The sequence below is a fragment of the Bos taurus genome, chromosome 1 (assembly GCF_002263795.3).
Source record: "Bos taurus isolate L1 Dominette 01449 registration number 42190680 breed Hereford chromosome 1, ARS-UCD2.0, whole genome shotgun sequence".
Taxonomy (NCBI): domain Eukaryota; kingdom Metazoa; phylum Chordata; class Mammalia; order Artiodactyla; family Bovidae; genus Bos; species Bos taurus.
Genome location: NC_037328.1, coordinates 125,203,832 through 125,228,827, shown reverse-complemented (window position 1 = coordinate 125,228,827; position 24,996 = coordinate 125,203,832). Strand labels below are relative to the sequence as shown.

General features: G+C 39.5%; 1 protein-coding gene across 2 annotated transcripts in view; it reads right to left on the bottom strand.

Annotated features, from left to right (window-relative positions):
• SLC9A9 (solute carrier family 9 member A9) overlaps positions 1-24,996 on the bottom strand; it is a 663,428-nt gene that overhangs the window by 477,758 nt on the left and 160,674 nt on the right. For both annotated transcript variants that reach the window (XM_059885432.1, NM_001076068.1), the window contains 1 exon segment: positions 5,495-5,610. In XM_059885432.1, the coding sequence (XP_059741415.1) occupies positions 5,495-5,610 (116 nt within the window).

The following is a 24,996-nucleotide window of genomic DNA, read 5'->3' as shown; positions in this document are numbered from 1 at the left end:
TCAATTCTTCGGCGCTCAGCCTTCTTCACAGTCCAACTCTCACATCCATACATGACCACAGGAAAAACCATAGCCTTGACTAGACGAACCTTTGTTGGCAAAGTAATGTCTCTGCTTTTGAATATGCTATCTAGGTTGATCATAACTTTCCTTCCAAGGAGTAAGCGTCTTTTAATTTCATGGCTGCAGTCACCATCTGCAGTGATTTTGGAGCCCCAAAAATAAAGTCTGACACTGTTTCCCCATCTATTTCCCATGAAGTGGTGGGACCAGATGCCATGATCTTCATTTTCTGAATGTTGAGCTTTAAGCCAACTTTTTCACTCTCTACTTTCACTTTCATCAAGAGGCTTTTGAGTTCCTCTTCACTTTCTGCCATAAGGGTGGTGTCATCTGCATATCTGAGGTTATTGATATTTCTCCCAGCAACCTTGATTCCAGCTTGTGTTTCTTCCAGTCCAGCGTTTCTCATGATGTACTCTGCATATAAGTTAAATAAACAGGGTGACAATATACAGCCTTGACGAACTCCTTTTCCTATTTGGAACCAGTCTGTTGTTCCATGTCCAGTTCTAACTGTTGCTTCCTGACCTGCATACAAATTTCTCAAGAGGCTGATCAGGTGGTCTGGTATTCCCATCTCTTTCAGAATTTTCCACAGTTTATTGTGATTTTATTGTGATCCACACAGCCAAAGGCTTTGGCATAGTCAATAAAGCAGAAACAGATGTTTTTCTGTAACTCTCTTGCTTTTTCTATGATCCAGCAGATGTTGGCAATTTGATCTCTGGTTCCTCTGCCTTTTCTAAAATCAGCTTGAACATCAGGAAGTTCACGGTTCACATATTGCTGAAGCCTGGCTTGGAGAATTTTGAGCATTACTTTACTAGCGTGTGAGATGAGTGCAATTGTGCGGTAGTTTGAGCATTCTTTGGCATTGCCTTTCTTTGGGATTGGAATGAAAACTGATCTTTCCCAGTCCTGTGGCCACTGCTGAGTTGTCCAAATTTGCTGGCATATTGAGTGCAGCACTTTCACAGCATCATCTTTCAGGATTTGGAATAGCTCAACTGGAATTCCATCACCTCCACTAGCTTTGTTTGTAGTGATGCTTTCTAAGGCCCACTTGACTTCACATTCCAAGATGTCTGGCTCTAGGTCAGTGATCACACCATCGTGATTATCTGGGTCATGAAGATCTTTTTTGTACAGTTCTTCTGTGTATTCTTGCCATTTCTTCTTCATATCTTCTGCTTCTGTAAGGTCCATACCATTTCTGTCCTTTATCGAGCCCATCTTTGCATGAAATGTTCCTTTGGTATCTCTAATTTTCTTGAAGAGATCTCTAGTCTTTCCCATTCTGTTGTTTTCCTCTATTTCTTTGCATTGATCGCTGAAGAAGGCTTTCTTATTTCTTCTTGCTATTCTTTGGAACTCTGCATTCAGATGTTTATATCTTTCCTTTTCTCCTTTGCTTTTCGCTTCTCTTCTTTTCACAGCTATTTGTAAGGCCTCCCCAGACAGCCATTTTGCTTTTTTGCACTTCTTTTCCATGGGGATGGTCTTGATCCCTGTCTCCTGTACAATGTCACGAACCTCATTCCATAGTTCATCAGGCACTCTATCAGATCAATGAAATATCAATGAAACATGTATATTACCATATGTGAAATAGATCGCCAGTCTAGGTTTGAAGCATGAGACAGGGAACTCAGGGCCAGTGCACTGGGATGACCCTGAGAGATGGGATGGGGAGGGCAGTAGGAGGGGGGCTTCAGAATGAGGGACACATGTGCACCCATGGCTGATTCATGTCAGTGTATGACAAAAGCCTCTACAATATTGTAAAGTTATTAGCCTCCAATTAAAATAAATAAATAAATTTTTTAAAAAAGACAAGCAAAAAAAAAAAGTAAGAAAAGGAAAAATTTACTTCCTTGATCATATGTGGGAGATGCTAGAGAAATAATTCATTATTTTGAAAATTAGTAAATACAAAGATCAATAATTTATCCTGATTTTTTTTGTTTAAATAATATCACAGGCACTCAAATTGTTGATCTGGAAAACTACTTCTTTTGGGAGAGTACCAGCTAATACATGCAAAAAGGTAGGATAGAATTAACACAGCACTAGTTTATAACCCCTAATACATACTAGACTAAACATAATCATTGATGGGTACTAACGTCATTAGCTAAAATTTGTTGTTGTTCACTCACTCAGTGGTGTCTGACTCTTTTCAACCCCATGGACTACAGCACACCAGGCTTCCCTGTCCATCACCAACTCCTGGAACTTATTCAAACTCATGTCCATAGAGTAAGTGATACCATCCAACAATCTCATCCTCTGTCATCCCCTTCTTCTCCTGCCTTCAATCTTTCCCAACATCAGGGTCTTTTTCAATGAGTCAACTGTTTGCATTAGTGGCCAAAGTATTGGAGCTTCAGGTTCAGCATCAGTCCTTCCAATGAATATTCAGAGTTGATTTCCTTTAGGAATGACTGGTTTGATCTCTTTGCTGTCTAAGGCACTCTCAAGAGTCTTCTCCAACATCACAGTTCAAAAGCATCAATTCCTGGACACTCAGTCTTCTTTATGATCCAACTCTCACATCTGTATGTGACTACTGGAAAAACCATAGCTTTGACAATACGGATCTTTGTCGGCAAAGTGATGTCTCTGATTTTTAATATAATGTCTAGATTTGTCATAGCTTTTATTCCAAGGAGCAAGTGTCTTTTTTAATTTCATGGCTGCAGTCACTATCTGCAGTGATTTTGGAGACCAAGATAATAAAGTCTCTCACTGTTTCCATTGTTTCCCTATCTATTTGCCATGAAATGATGGGGCCAGATGCCATGATCTTAGTTTTTTGAATGTTGAGTTTTAAGCCAAATTTTTAACTCTCTTCTTTCACTTTCATCAAGATGTTCTTCAGTTCCTCTTTGCTTTCTGCCATAAGGGTGGTATCATCTACCTATCTGAGGTTATTGATATTTCTCCTGGCAACCTTGATTCCAGCTTGAGCCTCTCACATGCTGTACTCTGCATATGAGTTAAATAAGTCAGGTGACAATATACAACCTTGATGTGCTTCTTTCCTGCTTTTGAACCAGTCCATTGTTCCATGTGCAGTTCTAACTGTTGCTTCTTGACCAGCATACAAATTTCTCAGGAGCCAGGTAAATTGGTCTGGTTGAAGGTCATTTGATTACAGAACTTCCCCATGACTGGGATTTGATTTGACTAGCTAAATTTCAAAATTTAGTGTGCATATAAACCACTTGGGGCTTCCCAGGTGGCTCAGTGGGTAAAGAATCCACCTGCAATGCAGGTGATGCAAGAGATGCAGGTTCAAACCCTGGGCTGGGAAAATCCCCTGGAGGAGGCATGGCAACCCACTCCAGTATTCTTGCCTGGAGAATCCCATGGACAGAGAAGCCTGGTGGGCAGCAGTCCATACGGTCACAAAGAGTTGGACACAACTGAAGTGACTGAGCCGGCAAGCATGCATGCATTAATAAACCACCTGAGGATATTGTTAAATTTTAGAAGCTGATTCAGCAGCTCTGGTGCTGTATTTAAAACAAGGTGCCACATGGTGCCAATGCTGCTGGGCTATTCTAAGAAAGAGAGGAGCAGCCCCTGGTATGTGGGAGCTGGCCTGTTACTATCAGCTGGGCCTTGTTGTTCTCTTGTTGAGTGTAAACAATTTCACATAAAACATCAGACAAGTTCACTCTGTGACCATAAAGAATCAAGACAAAAACAAGACTACTGGGTAATCACATTTAAACCCAAATAATGAACACTGTCCAAACCACAGCATCTCTATCCTGGTTATTATGAGTGATGCTGTTCCTTTACCAATTGTAGGCTTCGGCTCTATTCAGTCTTTCCTCCTGCTAGAGAAGATTTACTAAAATGTCCAATCATTCGTGCTTTCTGACAGCATCTCATCCAGAGAAAAACCCCGATTCCTTAAGCCCTCCCTAAAATCACCAAGCATTAGCCCACATCCTATAACAATTCCTTTCTAACACGCTCTGAGAGGTCCCAGTGTTCCTCTGATGAGCAGTTTCTTCATTATAACATGTAATAAACATGTCTTATTCAACTACAGGTGTGTTCTGGTGGTCTTTGCTGGAGCAGCAATTCAGCAGTGTGATGGATCAGACTGATGGCTGGGTCACCAAACACTGTGCTTCCTGATGTGACTCTGTAGAGATTCAGAGCACGCAAGTAATCTTGCCAAACAAATGAACCCTGATCTGACTCAATTTCTAGATTTAACCATCAGTTTACAAGAAATCCTGAGGCTAGGGGAACATTTTAAGCAATCATATTTAATTCAACCATAGACAATTGTCTTTCTTTTTGCAATAAATAAGTGACAAGAAAAATAGAAGATGGAAGGGTAACATATAGATTAAAAAAATACTAGATGCCATATCCATCAATTGTAATGTATAGCCCTTATTTGGGTTCTAATTTGTACAAACTACTACATGAACTAATAATGATAATGACAATAAGAAAATTCTGCCTTTTTGAACAGAGGATAGCACTTTGATAATATTAAGATTGTTAATATTTTTAGGTTTCATAATGACAACTGTCATTTTTTAAAACATTTGCAAATAAAATGATATGATGTCTGAGACTTGTTTTTAATATAATTTAGTCATAGTGAGAAGGAATGTAGGAGGATATTGATAAAACACTTTGGCCAGATTTGATTATTATCATAATTTGATAATATGAAGGTATATGACAACTCTTTTTACTATTTTCCCTATTCTTAATATGCTTGAAACATATAGCAATCAATTTTCAAAATTATCTTTTACCATTTAACTCAATAGAGCAAGGGTCCTGAACCCCTGGGCCATAGGCCAGTACCAAGTCCATGGCTTGTTAGGCACTGGCCCGCACAGGGGGAGGTGAGCAGTGGTTGAATGAACGAAGCTTCATCTGTATTTGCAGCCTCTCCCCATTGCTGGAATTATGACCTGAGCTCTACCTCCTGTCAGATCAGTGGTGGCATTAATAGATGCTTGAATCAACCCCAAACTATTCACCGCACCCCACCCCCCAATCTGCTGGTACATGGATAAACTGTCTTCTTCAGAACTGGTCCCTGCTGCCAAAAAAGGTTGGGGACCACTGCGATGGAGCATTTTTGAAAGAAGACAAGTTAAACAGAGAAGAATTAAGAGCCATAAGTCAAGATGGCTACATGTTCTAGGGAAGCGGACAATGGAGAATTTCAAAGAGTCTTCCCCATTACTTTAAGTTGCTTTGAGAACCATTTTTTGAGAGCTGTTAGAATATTCACCTGCTTTTTAAAATCACTAACAGATATGTCAACTGCAGGTGAAAAGGAATAAGGAATTATTATGTTGACTCAGGTGATGCTCTTTAGAGAAAAATTCAATTTAAATGTTTGACTCTCAGAAAGAAGAAAACATATTATTTGGGCAATTACCTGGATCTGTAGCAGACATCAGTGAACCAAAAAACAAACAGTCAGTGAAATGAAAGTCTCCATTTTTCAGCTGGTCAGCATATACCATAGCCTTCACAAAGCCATACATAATTAACCTGTTGAGGAGAAAAAAGGATCTTTAAACATCAAGTTGAATCCTGTGTAAACCCATGCCATCAGAGTTAACATTCTAATGGGTTTCCTGAATAAGCAGGATGCACAAATTACCGCTATTCTGCTAATTTGTAGCAATGCTAGTTCTCAGGACACTGCCTACCAAATATCACAACTCATTCCCCTGGCAAAAGATAGCACAACGTTTTACAGTGTGCTTCAATGAAAACACGTATCTCAGGGGTATAAAAAATTATCCGTGAAATATGGCATAGCAAATCATGCCCACAAATACAGAGGTGCACAGACATTTTAAATGGATTACTTTTCAGTTTTATTGTTTTGTCTGCTAGGATATCTGAAAAGGGTTCAAATTTCAAGTCTGTTACTGTGATGAGAAGGATATTGGCCACTCACAGGGCCCTTGGTCAACCAGTTACTTTAGAGTGCATGAGTCTCTACAACTGCTGGTGTCAGGGCACTTCCACACCCACAGAATCACTGTTGGGTTAGCGTGCCTGTAACTTCAACACACTGCTGAATGAATCCTGAAATCATTGCATTTTGATCTTCAAGGATAGCTGTTCTTTTGATGAGATTATAATGTTTACCAAACCAGCACCATGGAATGCAAATTATCTGTTTTTGGTCATCTTTTGTCACCTTATAATTTTTAAATTGTATTTCACTATTTAATTGACTGAGTTTTTCTAAGTCCTAGGAAAGGAAATACAGACACGCATAAACTGGACCACAGTTGAATCACTAAAAGTGACTGTAAGAGTCTTTAGAAACAATAGACCCTCAGACCCACAGATGGTTGCTTAGATATTCATATTCATGTAAAGCTAGTTTCTTGAAAAATGTTCTAGGGTTGTAAGCATGACTAAAAATACTATAAATCAGATAATAGTAATCGTAATGTCAGTGAGAATGTAGATATTTTAATTCTAAGAAAAATTTCTCCATGAGAGAATATTTCATACACATCTGCATTTAAACCCAGTTTCCACCATTCACTAGCTATGTGATTTTAGAGCATTACTAAAACCTTCTGAACCTCAATATCCTCATTCATGAGTTATGAATAACAATAATGGTCAGTCTACAGAGTTGTTTTAAAGACTATCTGAAGTAATATAAATTTGGGTTTTGACACATAGTAAATTTTCAATGCAATTATTACAGATATAGTAATAATATTCACTTACTATTTCTACTTCTTCATATGTTTTAACTCATTTCACCCACACATCGATTCTATAGTGTAGGTACGAGCTGCATTTTACAGATGAGAAAACTGAACACTGTGTGATCAAGTAACTTGCTGAAGTTGACAGAACTGTTAAATTTTGGAATCCAGGTTTGAACTGAGGAAATTTGACTCTGGGTCCTGGGTTTTTAACCACCACAGCATATTGCTTAGATGAACGGTTCTATCTTTCTTACTATATGTTATATCATATAATATTCTCTCAACTAGTCCATAAAGTGGTAGTTCTACATAGTACTAAGGGGCAGCAATGAAAGGGTCCCTAGGAACTTGGAAATAATACTCCTCTTGAGTCAAACCATTAACACAACCAACATGAGTTCAAGTAGAAAGACCCAATATTTCTGTGAAGTATGTGGATTCTAGAAGGGGAGGCTGGATCTTAACCAGTCTGCAGGTATTAACACATCTGAGAAAGACTGTGTCATGGGACATAGCAGTGGTTTCTGGAAAGAGGTCCCAGTCATGGCAGCTCATCTACGGTTATCCTGGGGAGGGCATTCTGCTGGTTACCAGAGGGTGAAGCCTCTGGAAAGCTATAGGGTAGCTTCATTCAGTTTATTTGCTTATTCAATAGATATTTATTACTGAAACTTTACTACATGTCAGGCTCTGTGTTAGGTGTTTAAAATACATCAATAAATAAGACAAAGATCTCTGTCCTTATGGAGCATGCATTTTAAAGCAAAGCAGCTGGCAATAAAATAAAATAGATTTTAATTATATATGTTATGCACATCACCCTCTGAATTAGAATATGCATGTCTGATGAACATTGATAAACACTGAGACATTCTGAGCAGTCATGACAGCACCAGGGAGATGCTCGCTGACAATCATCCCCTCAGCCTCATCTGGTGTTAACCCGACTCCACTACAGTCTTTTCTCATTTGAGCTACACTTCCCAGATGGAGCACGGAGAGGCTCTGCAATCAATATCAACTTTAGAACCTGTGACTGTATTTCTGAATTCTACTCTCGTTAGTTAATTTTACAGGTTAGGAATCTGAGGCTCAGAATTAAAACAACTTGCCCCATATTGCTCAATAGAAGTCATTAGACTGGGTAAGATAAGATATATGCACGCATATATATTATGCTGGCTTGGCAAGGTTACATGGAAACTAAAAACATTATATACTATTGATGAAAATAAAATTAAAGTTTTTATGAAAGCCAATTTTCAAATTTATTTAAAAGTATTAAATGTTTTATATCTATAGCTTATTAAATGATTTTCTATAAATTACCAAGAAATTAATCTGAATACAACCCCAAAGGTAATTAGATTATTTCACATTGCTGGTATTCATGAGTGAAAAATTCATAGCAATCTAAATGTCCAATGAATAAATTACAGAACACACATATAATGAACTAATATGCAACTCAATACAACATACAAGAGTGTATATTAGGCAAAGAAAAGTAAACTTATAAAGTGGTGATATATAATAATTTCTAATTTTACAAAAACTGAACATAGGCATATCTATAAACAGAAAAAGATCTGAAGCACATAGTCTGGGATGTTACTACTGGTTATTAAAATGGAATTGTATGTGACTATTTTCTTTTTTCCTTTTCTGTATTTTCCAGTTCTTTTAAAATAACAGTAATAATAAAAAGAAAAGCAATGTACACTAGTGAGTGCTATTGTATGACCCAACAGACACTCATTATGTCATTTAATCTTCACAATACTATGAGCTAGATACTATAATTATTCCTTTTTACAAAGGTGAAAGTGCTATTCTTTAAAAAGAGAGGTTAAGTTGCCAAAGATCACAGAAGTTAGCTTGTGACAAAGCTGAATTTGAACCCAGGCTCTGGGGGAGGGCATGGCAACCCCCTCCAGTGTTCTTGCCTGGAGAATCCCCAGGGACAGAGGAGCCTGGTGGAGGCTACAGTCCACGGGGTCGCAAAGAGTCAGACACGACTGAGTGACTAAGCACAAGCACAGCTAGATGCCAAAACCTGCATACATAACCGCCATTCCACAAAGCTTTGGAATTGCTTTGAAATGAAGAGAAACACGTGTGCATGTACACACACACACACACACACACACACACACACACACACCCCTGTATACACAGTTTGTATGCTTTAAAAAAAAATTAAATGACTTGTAACTCCAAAATAAATCCCGGACACAAAATAACTATAATTCCAATATCTTCTTTGAGATAGGCAAGAGAAAAACAGCCCGGTGCAGTACGAGCTCAATATGATCTTTTTGCTATTATTAATAACAATGGTCATTGTCACTGGTGATTACACTGTCAATAATTGGTGTGTATCTGTTATATGCCAGGCACTTTTATAATAAATGGTAACTATTGCTATTGTTGCTACATTATTGTAACCAACTAGTTATAACTATATTAACTGGGAGAATTAAAAAGTGAACCCATTAGCAACCACCACATTCTCGTAGAGCAGCATGTTCTATCAACACTTCACAGGAAGCATCTCAGATGGCTCAGGATACAGGAAAGATATGGTCTGGTAGGGAGAGGGGAGCCGGTGAAGTCCAGTGCATGCAATGCTGTGAAGATGGTAGATGAAACCAAGTGAGATGTCCTTCTGGGGTCAGTCTGTGGGGGACATCCCAGGTAACAGAGAGGGCTTCCCTGGTGGCTCAGCTGGTAAAGAATCTGCCTGCAATGTGGGAGACCTGGGTTCAACCCCTGGGTTAGGAAGATCCCCTGGAGAAGGAAATGGCTATCCATTCCAGTATTCAGGTCTGGAGAATTCCATGGATTATACAGTCCATGGGGTCACAAAGAGTCAAACATGACTGAGTGACTTTCATAGGCCACAGAGAAGGGCAGAAGCAGAAGAACTTCCATATACAAAGCAAAATTGCTGATAACACTGATCTCAACAAATAGCCACTTAGAATTATTCTTTAAAAAGCAGAGTGCTTATGCTATGGAGGATACAAAGGTGAAAATCCATGACCTGCCTTCAAAGAACAGAGTATTACAGGATGGCAGTCATATAATTTATGCCAACAGAAGGCATTGGATAAAAAAGAATTTGGGGAAATGCTCTACACAAAGCTCCAGATACTTGAGTGTTTGTGACACATATACTGATTTTAAATTCCATGAGCTTGTTTCACACTGTTAAAGCTCCACACCTAAAGGCATGCTGCAAAAATGTTTCAAAACAAAAAGTTCCAGAAGTCTCAATTGCTTGGATGATTTTTAAGTGTGCCATCTCAGTCTCTCTCAGGAATTTTTTTTTTTTTTTTTTTGAGAATACATCTTCTTTTAAAAAAACAATCTTGATCAAGCTATGAATAGATCCACTAGAAAAGGCAGTTTTTTGAATTGCTAGAGACAAGCAAGGGGACTTGCTGTTAGTTTGGAGACAGCTGTATGGACCAGGCCTGTTAACTGTCAGAAGAGACACATCCTTGTCTGTGAAGGCACGTGAAACTGACCATTACATGGACCTCACTCTGCAGTGGGAAAGCACAGCACCAACAGAATATGAAAGCAATACAAAGATTATAATCTGCACCTAGATTTCTTATTTCTACACTCAAAACATTTCCTCTGGATAAGTTGTTTCTCCATTTATTTATTCACATTTTAGACAGTTTCAATCTCACAGTTTATTTTTTTCTGCCACACATTCAAGGGCAATATCCCACTGGAAAAATAAGAAATTCTTTTTCTTTATAGCTTTATTGAGATATAATTCACATATAACATTATGTCAGTTTAAGGTGTACAATATGATGATTTTATATATATGTATATAGCAAAATGATTACAATAGGGTTGATTAACATATCCATCACCTCACAGTTATAGTCTGTTTTTTTATGTGCTGAGAACTTTGAAGAATTTTTATGATTTATTATCTTAGCAACTTTCAAATGCACCAGAAAGTGTTATTAACTATAGTTACCATATACATATTACATCCCCAGATCTTATTCATTTTACAACTGGAAGTTTGCATCTTACACCATCTTCATTCACTTCTCCCATCTCCCCCTTGCCCTCTGTTCCTGCAACCATCAATCTGTTCTGTTTCTATGAGAGAATTCATAATTAATCAATACTGGGATGGGTGGGATTGCCAAGGTCTTCTAGCTTGTAGGGCATTCGGAGTTGGACTGAATGAAGATTTGCTTAAAAGCAAATATGAGAGAACTGTGTGGTATGTGTTATTGCAGCCTTGGGTGTGGATGAAAGAGTGAAGAGAACATAAAGTGGACGAGGACCCATGACTGGGGCCTGGGAACTCCAGCATTTGAAGATGAGGTAGAGATGATGAGGAGCAAAGGATATCAAGAATCAGTCAACAGAGACATGAGTGGAAATCTGGTAGAGTGTCATAGGAGTCAGGAGAAGAGTGCTTCAAGGAGGAACGATGCATAGAGCTGAGTGCTGAGAAGAGGGCCCTTTTATTTGGGGTCATTTGGAATGTGGGAACTAAAGTGAGATTAGAAAATGAGGAAATTGAGACAGGCAACATCCTTTGGGGAGTTTGGTTTTGAGGGGAGTCAGGTCTTTCTCCATTAGGAACATTGGGATGAGACTTGAGTTGATATAAAAGATATGAGGAAGAAGTTGTGAAGAGGTTCAAATCTCACAGATGCTCACAAACATCTGTTACACACAAAAAAAGAGTTACAAAATAAGAATTCTGCATTATCAAGATCAGTGGCACAAAATGGTGAGTCTCTGAATTTGGGTGAAATTATATGAACCTTAGAGGGTCTATAGGACCATGGGCAACTCCTACAGGTGTCATAGAGATGATTCTCCTCTTTGTCATTGTTCTTCACTGAGTATGTATGCATGTGTGTGTGTGTGTGTGTGTGTGTATGTGTGTGTGTGTGTGTGTATATATATATATATGATAGTAAATGCTCTCTCTCTATATATGTGTGTGTGTGTGTGTGTGTATACATACATATGTACATATACAGTATTTCCTGTCATAAAAGTTTTTACTAAAGCCTATGAGAAATGCAAAAATAAGCCAGCCATGACTTACATCCTCAGGAGTGAGAGACAAGTCACCTACAAAAGCAGAATACATGACAGAAAGTGCTAAGTGTTGCAGGAGAGGTGCACATCAAGGGCGTTCAATTCCCAGAGGAGAAGCAGCTCCCTTGGGGACACAGGAAAGACTTTGAGAAGAAAGTAGCATATTTGCTGAATGTGAAATACACATTCAAGTAAGGAGACTGCCTGTAATGCCCTACCTATATATGAGATGCCCAAACTACTGATTTTTTTCCCTTAGAATGCAAAACCTTTCGTACTAAGAAAAGTGAAGGTGAAGTTGCTCGGTCATGTCTGACTCTTTGCGAACCTGTGGACTATAGCCAACCAGGCTCCCCTGTCCATGGGATTTTCCAGGCAAGAATACTGCAGTGGGTTGCAATTTTCTTATCCAGGGGATCTTCCTGATCCAGGGATCAAACTTGGGTCTTCCGCATTGTAGGCAGACTCTTTACCATCTGAACCACCAGGGAATTCCTTTCCTACTAAAGGTAGTTTCTTTATGGAACAGTACACAATCCAACGGACAAAGAAATGAAACCTCTGCTTTAGCAATCTGGAGAACCATCTGCCATCTATTGCTCACGGCAGAGGTGATGGGGAAAGGCTTGTCCTATCTCCTTTGTGGTTCTATTTATGGCATTTACCTCAGCAACCAGTACAGATCGCTCTGCCCCAAGAAACCCATGAAGTCTGTGGGCCCTACTGTAGCTAAATCAAGAACTAAGATCTCACAAACTAGATGACCTCTTTGGCCCATTCTACTTTTCCCACCAGTCCCAAGATTTTGTGTCTCCTTCTGTTTTATTGAAAACTGGAGAGAAGAATAGGATGAAGGAGTCAACTGGGTGGGTTGTGGACAACTTAAAAGAAAATGGGGGATCAAGTAGCCTCACTCAGCTTTGCCATGGTGACAAGCGAGCCCCTGTCCAGTTCTTGGACAAGGACCTAGGAAGACTGCAGACTGCCTGCCCTTGATCCTCTTTCCTCTGAAAGGGGTAGAGGGAGACAGGTTTTAGATGAAGGGAAAGGTTGCATCCAACTTTTCTGTCCTTGTGTGGAAAGAGGAGGCTGATAAGGGAATGGGACGGGGGTAGGAGGAAGAGAGGGATGAGGGGAGTGTTCATTGTCAACAGCAGAAGTGTGTACTGAGGTTGGAAAATTCTATGCCAGGACATTTGACCAATCAAAAATGTTTGCAACAGTCATCATAAAGATGACTGTAGTCCCACATTTTTGTCCATGGCTTCTACCCCCCTACTCTCTTCTTGCTTTCCCTGGCAGCTCAGATAGTAAAGAATCTGCCTGCCAATGTGGGAGACCTGGGTTCAAACCCTGGGTCAGGAACATTCTCTGGAGAAGGGAATGGCAACCCACTTCAGTATTCTTGCCTAGAGAATTCCATGGACAGAGGAACCTGGAAGGCTACAGTTCATGGGATTAAAACTTTAGTTCTTCTTAAGGCACTTATCTGTCATTGGGTAGGTGGCTCTCTGGCCCTGAGATTTTAAGAAGGAATGAAAATAATAGAAATAAAAATGGGTGAAGGAAGAAGAGAGTGAACATATGAGCATTTGTTGAGTTCTTACTCTGTAGAGCTACCATGTTAATGCATTTTCTATTTTTTATATCCTCTCTCTCTCACACACACACACACACCAGTTAAGCAGCCATCATGAATCTTATATTACAGATATTACAGACAAGAAAATCCAGCAAAGGATAGAAATGAGACTTCGACATATGTTCCTTTGTACTTTTTAGTATTTAGTACTACTATTTAGCATTTAGTATTATGTGGAAAAATTTAAGATATCTTTGCCTTGACTTCTCGAATTCAAAAAGTCAATTGCTACATTCTTTGTTTCTGGTAGAATTTTTTTTTTTTTAATGATGGAAATATTTGTTATCTTTATTGTGTGAAAAGTGAAAGTGTTAGTTGCTCAGTCATGTCCAACTCTTTACAAACCCATGGACTGTAGCCCACCAGGCTCCTCTGACCATGGAATTCTCCAGGCAAGAATATGGGAGTAGGTAGCCAGTTCTCTTCTCCAAGGCATCTTCCCAACCCAGGGATCCAACCCGGGTCTCCTGCATTGTAGGCGAATTGTTTACCATCCGAGCCACCAGGGAAGCCCATTAACACCTATAATTCCAATCCAATACTACAGATTTTTCCTCTCTTTTTCCCATTCTTTCTTTGTATCACATTCCTCCACAATGATTTTCTCCAAGTTCTCAACCTCCCTGGTTCTCAACAATACCAATATATTTACTCCTTTGCTCATTGCTGTGATATATGCAAATGATTTTGAAATTATTACATTCATGTGAATACCAAAAAAATACTGTTAGAAAGTTTCAAAATTTCTTCACAGTTATTTTTAGAATATGTCTCATTGAGAAGTATAGTCCAATTACTATCACCAAAAATTATTTATATTAGATTTTTTCCTTCTGTATAGTTATCTTACCAATTTAATATTTGGATGGGTTTCTTTCTTTCTTTTTGTATTCAGTTTTAGGATCTTTCTGCATATTTGATAATTTCATTTTATTTTTTGTATGGTAAAATATTTACATGGGTCAAAAATCAAAACTATAAAAACAGTACATTTAGAGACATCTCTGTCTCTTTGTTGGTTTTTCTTCTTTATTTCAACTCACCCCCTTCAGATGATCAGTTTCACTCACTTCTGATTTATCCTTCCTATGTTTCTTTTGCAAAAATGGTTATGTATTCTTATTTCCCATACTTTCTTACAAAAATATAGCATAGTACTTGTGTCTTCTATTTAAAATACTCTGAAAATCACTTCATATCAATTTATAGAGATATTTCTCATTTTTATAGCTGCATATTATTCCATTGCATGGACATATAGTGACATTCTATCAATCTGCTCTGCATATATGCATGTAGATTGTTCTCAATATTTTGCTATTATAAATAATACTACAATGAATAAACTTGTGCATATTTTGTTTCAATTTTTGAAGATGAATCTTCAAAGTAAATTGATATAAATAGGATTATTGAGTGAAAAGTTACATTCATATGCAGTCATGGTGAGATACTGCCAATCCTTATTGTACAATTATATTATTTTGGTAGAATGTTTTTGACATGATACACAATGAGACCAGCTTTTCAAGAGTTAGGAATGGCCTAGAAGACCTTGCTTTTCAGCATCAAATTTGACTGTAAGAGGATATGGAAAGCACCAGGCCTTTCATGATTTTCCTTTAAGTCAGTTTTATATCAGGCTTCCTATGGGCCTAGAAAAAAACATGGTCACTATGATTTGTAAGAATGGAAAGACTGCAGAGAGGCAGTTGTGATGAAATATATTTGTCTTTAACCATAGCTGGGGTATAAGGCTTTGGGATCTTGAGACCCTTGGAACAGAGTTAAGTGAGTCCATTTTCCCATACTCTACTGCCCACTTGCCTGTCAACATGTCACTTTCTTGGGTCTTCCCTGGAGGCCCAACAGCAATCTACAGAGGTGCCTTCAGGGAAACAAGCTTCCTTCCTATTAAGTGTTTCACAGTTCTTGGAGGAAAAATGATACAAATTTCAAGCATGCATATGGATTGGATGTAAGTTGCAATGCTGAAATGCATAAGAAGCTGAGATCTACTGAAAGGTGAACTACACACAGGTGAGAACTTGACCAGGCATCCTGACTTCATGTCTACTCATATCCACTTTCTGGGAGCATGCTGGCTCATTTGGGCCTGAAAGAAGATTGCTTCTGAGAAGACTGAGGAATGATGAAGGCAGTGTGGGACACAGTCACACTAAAGGCATCATGGACCCTAAATGACAACCTCCCTTGCAGAGCTGGTCAGCTTGTGTCAGGACCTGGGGTGGCCTGGCCCTTAAAGTGCTCTGAGGAACCTCAGCTCTTCATCTCTCTCTACAACCTGGGCCTCCTGCCTTGCCCTTTCAGAGAACCTCACTTAATGCTTACTGGATGCCATCATTCTCTCCTGCTTCCATCCTTGTATCCTGCATCTTGCCCTTTCAGAGAACCTCACTTAATGCTTACTGGATGCCATCATTCTCTCCTCCTTCCATCCCTGTACCCTGCATCCAACTTGTATCCGCATTATCTGTCCCTTTATGTGGTTAACAAATCTCCCTTCTTTCATTCAGATTCTAAATTCCACTCTTGTGTCCTTTGTGTACTATCTTACTTGACTAATTTGAAGAGAATTCGCGCATCTGTTCTATTCTGCCTTCTGCTTTCTCTTTTCCCATCTCCATTCTATTCACACATTACCCAGCTTTCTAGACACTAAGGGTTACAAAGATGAATCTGATACAGCTTCTGCCCTCTGGGAGCTGACAGCTTAGGAAAAGGGACAAACTGTGTGTGTGAATAATTGGACTGCTAAGTGAAAAATAACACGTTTGGGAAGAAAGCTAAAGTCATACAGGGTTCAGGGGAGGAAAGGAGAACCATGGTCTGGGGGAAGAAAGCATTGGAGATGCATATTTCTTGAAGGACTGACAGAGTCAGACATGAATTGTGGTCACGGAAAGGGGTGGTCACTATGGAAAATTTAACATGGCCCCCAAAACAGTAGGTGTCAACACATGAAGTGTGGACAATGAAAGTTGGGTAATTCAGGGTGAGTACCCAATAGATTCTTCCACTATGAATTACTATATAGTCTAATTCAATGGCTCTCAAATTTTGGTGCATACATAGGATATTAGAATCATATAGGGAGTTTTGAAAAATCATGATGCCCGGGCTACATCCCAGACCAAGCATGTTAGAATCTCTGTAGGTGGGACCCAGTCATCAGTATTTTTTAAAGTTCTTATATTGCTTGACTATGCAGCCAGATCTAGAACAAATCTTCTAAATCAGTGGTCTCCAACCTCCAGGCCACAGATCAGTCCCTCCTGTCAGATCAGTGGCAGTGTTAGATTAGAAAATAAAGTGTACAATGAATGCAATGCACTTGAATCATCCCCAAACCATCCCCTCACCCATGGTCCATGGAAAACCTGTCTTCCATGAAATTAGTCCCTGATGCCAAAAAGTTTGGGAACTACTGTTTTAAATCAATACATAATGTCTCTAGTATCCAGACCAACGAGCTAAGGGATGAGCTTGTGGAGTGGGGCCTGAGATTCTGCCTTTCTGATATCTTGCAGGTGCTGATGCTGTTTGTCCCATGCCACACTTTGAGTCACAGACTGTAAATGAGGAGGCTGCTAACTAAGCAAAATCACTCAGCCACTTGTGTTCATTCTGGATCTCACTGTGTACTCTTTAAGGAGGAAGCGCTTTGTAGTCACAAATGGAGCCTGCCTGACATGCAGTTAATACGGGATCACATACAGTTAAGCACCTAATACCCACTGCATGGTGACTTGGTCTCCCTGCTGATCTGTGGATGAGTGATGAGAATTATTGAATAGTGTATTAGGAATCAAGGTACTGTTACATCTCAGTTCCAATTTGGAGCTCTTTGTAGAAGAAAATGAAAAGGGGTGGGGAAGAGGGAGTGAAAGAATGTCTCCCCAGTAAAATGTAAAAGTTAACAGACTGCTGCTATGCCTTTGATCTATAGGTCCACGGACACTTCTGTCCTAGGTACAAAGACCTGCCCTTCACTGACACAGGATGACTGCTTTGGTCTCATCACATCTGAAGCTGGTCACTGCAGTGCTCTACCATTTTCAAAAGTGGTAAAGGGAATCTTCAAATTTTTCTTTTAACTTTTTTTTTTTAATTCTAGCAGAAATTTGCATGTTGTCCTTGGAATTCTGCAGGCAAGAATACTGGAGTGGGTAGACATTTCCTTCTAGGGGATCTTCCTGACCCAGGGATCAAACCCAGATTTTCTGCGTTGCAGGCAGATTCTTTACCATCTGAGCCACCAGGGAAGCCCATCAAAGGAATACTGTGCCTATTAAAAAAAAAAAAAAAAAAAGGCAACTGGTTTCTTTGTTTTCAGCTGAACTACTTCAACTTAGAAGCTCTGATGGCAGTACAAATATGTGTATGTATATACCCATATATACATAGAATTTTTTATTACCAAAAAGTAAACTTGTAAAAAGCAGAGACATTACTTTGCCAACAAAGGTCTGTCTAGTCAAAGTTATGGTTTGTCCAGTAGTCATGTACAGATGTGAGAGCTGGACTATAAAGAAATCTGAGTGCCAAAGAACTGATGCTTTTGAACTGTGGTTGTTGGAGAAGACTTTTGAAAGTCTCTTAGACTGCAAGGAGATCAAACCAGTTAATCCTAAAGGAAATGAGTTCTAAATATTCATTGGAAGGACTGATGCTGAAGCTGAATCTCAAATACTTTGGCCATCTGATGGGAAGAGTTGACTCATTGGAAAAGACCCTGATGCTGGGAAAGATTGAAGGCAGGAGGAGAAAGGGACAACAGAAGATAAGATGGTTCAATGGAATCACCAACTCAATGGATCTGAGTTTGAGCAAGCTCCAGGGGCTGGTGATGGACAGGGAGGCCTGGAGTGCTGCAGTCCATGGGGTTGCAAAGAATCAGACACAACTGAGCAGCTGAACTGAACTGAAACTTGTACAACATATCTACAGCTATGAAATTCATCCAGCCTAAAGCAGCAAGAGAGAAGCCTGCTACCCTGTACAGCTGGGCCCTTGACCATTACTCTTCATCATTAAAAACACATTCACAGGACTTTCTTGGTGGTCCAGTGACTAAGCCTGCACAATCCCAGGACAGGGGGCCCAGGTTTGACCCCTGCTTGGGGAACTAGATCCCATTCCCATATGCAGTAAGACCCAGCACAGCTAAATAAATAAATAAAGCTATCAAAAGGAAAAGCACATGCATAGCTGCTGCCTCTCTTGCTCTTGCCCTTCTTGCTCTCCCTGGGAGGTGGGTAAAGTCAAGCTCCATCATCTTACTTTCACAGAGGGAGTAACTGTCACAAGGACCTGAGCAACCTATTCGCCACTTCACAGTCTTTATTCTACCACTTTCTTCAGGTTTGAAAGAGAAACACTTTGGAACAGTTATTTAGATCCAGAAAAAAAAATTCAATTCAGAATCCCTATTTAAAGATATAAACCATGGCCCACCTAGGCTAAGGTCTTGGTCAAATTCACACTGAACTCAGTTGATAGAGGAGCCAGAACTGGACGCCCAGTTTTTTCCTAAAGAAATTTTACCAGAACTCGCAGTTTCCGTAGATGCTCAGTTGCTTAGGAGAGCATCTCTAATCCCTTTCAGCAAAGGGATTAGAATCTGTGATCTGAATATAACTTGCCTAATCTATTATTCCTAGAAAACTTTTCATCCTTTCTCATATTCCCTAAAGCATATTTATGTTCTTCAGCTGTACCATTTGGAACCCTAAAGCCAACTGCTGGTGGCAACAGAAAGTAAATAACAAGAAAATGCAACTCTCTGGATTTTCTCCAATCAGATCAATTTTCTAGCAAGTAGCAAGTTCATAAATAATGTAGATTTTTAAAACATATTTAGCTCAGAGTAAGATGTTACACTATTTACTGTTTGATTGATGGCTTTAAAATATATTATCATTATTGGTAACAAGATAGAATGAATAATTTATCTTGAGAGTGATGAAAATCAAACATTCATTTCTTGCCCTGATTCTTCTTTTTCAACCACTTCAATATATTTTTAAAAACTGTTTGATCTAGAATGGAGAATTTCAGATAGCCCGTTTTGCTTATGACGCATGTAATACAAGCTTTTACTTGAAATCCCTTCGTAGTTGTAATGTGTATTTCTTTTGCAATATTTCAAATCACTTTTTGGAGCCTAGAGACAGGTTGTCCTCATGGGCTTTTCTACTAATAACAGAGTTTACCAACTAATCAAACATAGAAGAAATCACCAAAATGATTTAGAAAACATTTAGAAAATAATAAAATATTTAGATCCATAAGGAAATTATGTATTCCCTTATCGATCCTGAGCTTGGATCACTGCTGCTGCTCCCCATCACCCCAGCAACACACACATTTTCAACACACACATCCTGTTATTCCCAAGTTTCCCTGCTGTAATATTAAATGACCAGACTCCATGGCTAGATCTACACGGGGCCAGCCTGACCAATCTATGGGAACATTTCTGACAATTATCCACCAGTACACAGCACCAGATAATTGATATAACTCACTTTTTTAAAAAACAATTTTTAAAAAATTTAATATTGCTGACAAAGGTCCATATAGTCAAAGCTACAGTTTCTTCAGTAGTCATGTACAGATGTGAGAGTTGGACTATACAGAAGGCTGAGAGCTGAAGAATTGATGCTTCTGTGGTACTACAGAAGACTCTCGAGAGTCCCTTGGGCAACAAGGAGATCAAACCAGTCAATCCTAAAGGAAATCAACCCTGAATATCCATTGGAAGGACTGATGCTGAAGCTGAAGCTTCAATACTTTGGCCACCTGGTGAGAAGAGCCAACTTATTGGAAAAGACCATGATATTGGGAAAGATTGAGATCAAGAGGAGAAGGGGACAACAGAGGATGAGATGGTTGGATGGCATCAGTGACTCAATGGACATGAATTTGAGCAAACTATGAGAGATAATGAAGGACAGGGAAGCCTGGCTTGCTGTAGTCCATGGGGTTGCAAAGAGTCAGACATGACCAAGCAACTGAACAACATAATGTTGTGATAGTTTCAGGCGGACAGAAAAGGGACTCATGCCTACATATAAGGTACCGATTCTCCTCCAAACTCCCCTCCCATCCAGACTGCCACAAAACATTGAGCAGAGTTCCCTGTGTTAAGTAAGGGGTCCTTGTTGGTTATCCATTTTAAATATAGCAGTGTGTACATGTTCATCCCCAACTCCCTAACTATCCCTTCTACCCATCCTTCTCCCCGGTAACCATGAATTTGGATATAACTTACTCTGCACCTGTGCCCCTACCACTGTTTACTAAACCCCATCCACCTGATATATGGACTTGCTTTACTCTACCAGGCATTAAACTAAGATGTAGACAGCTGAGCATGCTCCCATGTGACTGGAGTTGAATGGGCATTTAATTCTGCTGTAAGACAGACATGGTATGATCCATATGCAGATGACTCACCCAAGTACGTGGCCAATAGCTCATAATTTGATTTCTTAATAACTCCATTCCTCTTGAGAGGAATTGCACCTGATATGATTAAGCATAATTTAATCTTTAAAAATATAATGTAGATGGAATAAGCATCTTCTTTATAAAAATGAGGCTCAGAGGGAGAGGTAAGAATCAAATTTAAATATCAAGCCATACAATACATTTTTAATTGAGTGCCGACTATATACCCACATACATTTGAACTGTGGTGTTAGAGAAGACTCTTGAGAGTCCTTTGGACTGCAAGGAGATCAAACCAGTCAATCCTAAAGGAAATCAACTCTAAATATTCATTGCAAGGGCTGATGCTGAAGCTGAAGCTTCAGTACTTTGGCCACCTGATGCAAAGAACCAACTCACTGGAAAAGACCCTGATGTTTGGAAAGATTGAAGGCAGGAGGAGAAGAGGATGACAGAGGATGAAATGGATGTATGGCATTACCGACTTAATGGACATGAGTTTGAGCAAGCTCTGGGAGTTGGTGATGGACAGGGAAGCCTGGCATGCTGCAGTCCATGGGGTTGCAAAGAGTTGGATATGACAGAACAACTGAAAAATAACAACTCTAAATCCCAGAACCCTGCTAGGTGCTGAGCATAAAATGGAAAGAAAAATAAAAGATAATGAGCAATCTACTTGGGTCTGTAGAGAAATAAACAGATTGTTAATATCTATTAAGTTATTAATATCTACTAAGTTATAGCTATAATGTTTCTGCCACTTTCAGGCTCTTTGACACTAGGCAATTTACTTATCTCAACTTTCCCTTAATTTCCTTATCCATAAAATAGGTATAAAAATTCATCCTTTCGTATTATTACCGGAGAACCACTGCTGAATGACCCAAGGGTTTATTTAGTTCTGTCAGCTATTACTTTTGTCTAGAAACACAAAAGGCCATTTAGCATTAACATCTCCCTCTGAGAATCAGCAAACTGAGAAAGACTCAGATTTGGAGCTAGCAAAAGAAGCATAGCAACATACGTTCTCATCTAATTTCACCATAGGAATTTGCCAAGACCTCACTGGCAAAGATACTACTTCTTTAAATGATTCTTAAACTGGATCTAGAGTCATTGCCACAGCATGCATCAGAAAGACCACCTCTCCTGACCCCATCATATCCAATTTTGGGTCCCCCTGAAGAAAATAATCAAGTCGCCAAGCTTAAGATGGTGAAGAGCAGCTTGCCAGGAGGTCACAAATAGATTAATAGTGTTTAGTCACCCACATAATAAAGATATTCAAACAAATATCACAAAAATCCCAAAGCCTAGTGATATGACAAGAGAAGAGAAGGCAGATCTATGGCAAAAGTAGTTGAGGGAAAAGACACCTATATCAATGGAGGTATATTTGTGCAGACCTTGATGCAGACTAATTCCACTGTATTCAACATTGGTCACATCTTAGCTAAAATATTTTATTATTCAAAATACCCTGTTAGAAAATGCCACTTAAGCTACTGAAGGGTTAGAAACATGTTAGATGGGCAAGAAATGCAGAGCTGGGTTTGCTACCTAGAGAAGACCAAGAAGCAATATGGGGTCCAGAGTTTGCAATGGGAGGGTGGTCGTAAGAAGAGAGAAAGAGAATCTAACCTGTGTTCCTCCAGAAAACTAGAGGGAAACCAGGGAGGGAGAGAGGTGGACATTACAAAGAGTCAGATCAACCTATTGTCCTGTCCAAAGTGTGGTAGGAATGCAGTACTGTGGGAGGGAAGGAGTTTCCTTCCTTGGAGGAGCTTTAGCATCCCTTAAATATTCTATGCATAAATGATATTAGTCTATTATATAAAAAGGATTCAGGTGTACTTGAGGGAGGGAATTTAGGAGGTGGAACTAAATGAATTTTAAGATAATTTCTAACTCTAGAACTTAATGATTTTATAAAAATCTCAAGAAAAAAAAATGAAAGCAAAGACCAAGAGAGGAAGATGGGAAACTTTGTAATTGACAATATTTTTTAGCATTTAGTCAGTTGTCAAAGTACAGATAAAGACAAGTTTGATGGGACCTAAAATCTGGCACCAGGAACTGATTTGATTAACCAGTACTCTTTTCCTAACCTGACAGTAGCTTTTTCACAAACGTTTAGTTTGGGATTAGAATGAAAACAGATGAAGTTATCCTTGTCTGTGTCAAATGCCTCAGCCCTCCCAGCAGATGGGAAGAGACATCCACAAAAGTCATTTAATTCCTCAAGTCTGGGGAACCACTCATTTTTCTTTCCTGGATGACTCTGAACAGGATGTCTAGCAGTTTCTCTACCTTATCTAATACCCAGGCTCCTGTTCTGGCTTCTGGGAGGACCTGTGGGCACCTCAAACTCACTAGCTTTGAGTCTAAACTAGGATCTTATCCAGAACACTGGGGTTATTACAGTGTCTCCATTTTTTTTTTCCCAGCAAAGGCAGCAACTCCTACCCAGTAGACTGGAGGTCATCTTAGACACATCTCTAGCTCTCTCCTTCCCATGCCCCTCCCCACAGGCAATCCATTGCTAAACTGTTGTTTATCTCTTGAATTGGTTTCAGATACATCCATTGTCTAGCCTAGACCACATCTCCTCCAGCTATCTCTATGCCTGCTGAAATTGTCTTCCTTTATCCCCTCACTTCCCACCAATGTGTAGCCAGAATCATTGTAAAACACAAATCTGACCATGCATTTCTATGTTAAAATCATTTTCATGACTTCCCATTGCTCACAGATTAAAGGCCAAAATACTTGTGGTGGTTATTCCTTTCCAGGTCCATTCTTCATCCTTTCCACCCTGTTCTGTATCCCAAGAGGCTAATATGTATGGGTTCCATCAATGGGCTCCTCTTAATCTCTGCATTTTGTTTAGATTTGACCAACAGGGCAAAGGGGTAGAGGGACACAGGCAGGAGTCCAGGGAGGGAAACAAGAGTAAGGTTGGGATATTTATTCTTTACCCTTTCAGTTCTCTCCCTTCAGGGTCTGCATGTGCTCTTTGTCCTTCAAAAAGGTCACATCTCCATTCAGTTGGTCCTGTCTACACAGATGTCTTCAGATTCTAGTATGGTTTCATCACTTTCCTCCTCAGATAATGGTACCCCCCCCCCCATTACTAGCCCTGGGAAACTGGTCTACCCTTTAGGTCTTTTCTTTGCCCTCCACATATCTTTTAAATAGTCCTCAAACATCACTCTTTCATGGAAACTCTTCTGGATCCTTCTGCAAGAGTCAGATCTGCCTAATAGAAGCTTTTGTAATGCTATCCTTCTTCCAAGCACTCACCATAAAATTAAATGGTTAATTGGGTAACAGACTGTCTGATATCTGTCTTTCCTGCTAGGATGAGAATAGGAGCCATCCCTGTATTAGCCATTTCCCAATCCCTGGAACACTTACACATATGTCTTAGTCACTCAGTTGTGTCCAACTCTTTGTGACCCCATTGATTGTAGCCTGCTAGGTTCCTTTGTCCATGGGATTTTCCAGGCAAGAAGACTGGAGCTGATTGTCATTTCCTTCTCCAGGGGATCTTCCCAACCCAGGAATTGCACCCAGATCTCCCCCATTATAGACAGACAGATTCTTTATTGTCTGTAACACCATGGCTTACACACAGGTGCTCAATAATTATTTATCAAATAAGAGGGTTGGTGAGAGTGGGGTAGAAGGGGAGGTAGAGAGAAAGGCCAAGGCAGGAGTGAAAGATCCCCAGTCAGAGTGATTAGAACCATCACAAACCATAGATTATCCTCTCACTGTCATAGATAAGTTGGGGGAGGTATGACATTAAAACAACAACAACAACAATCTTTGGAAAGATACTTTTCACAATAGATTATTTGTCAATTGAAGAGACTATCTTCAATTACATGGATTTTTAAAATATGAGGTTTATACCCCAAAGAGTAATTTATTTTCTGTTACTGCACACCAAGCCACCACAAGAAAGTTGGCTGG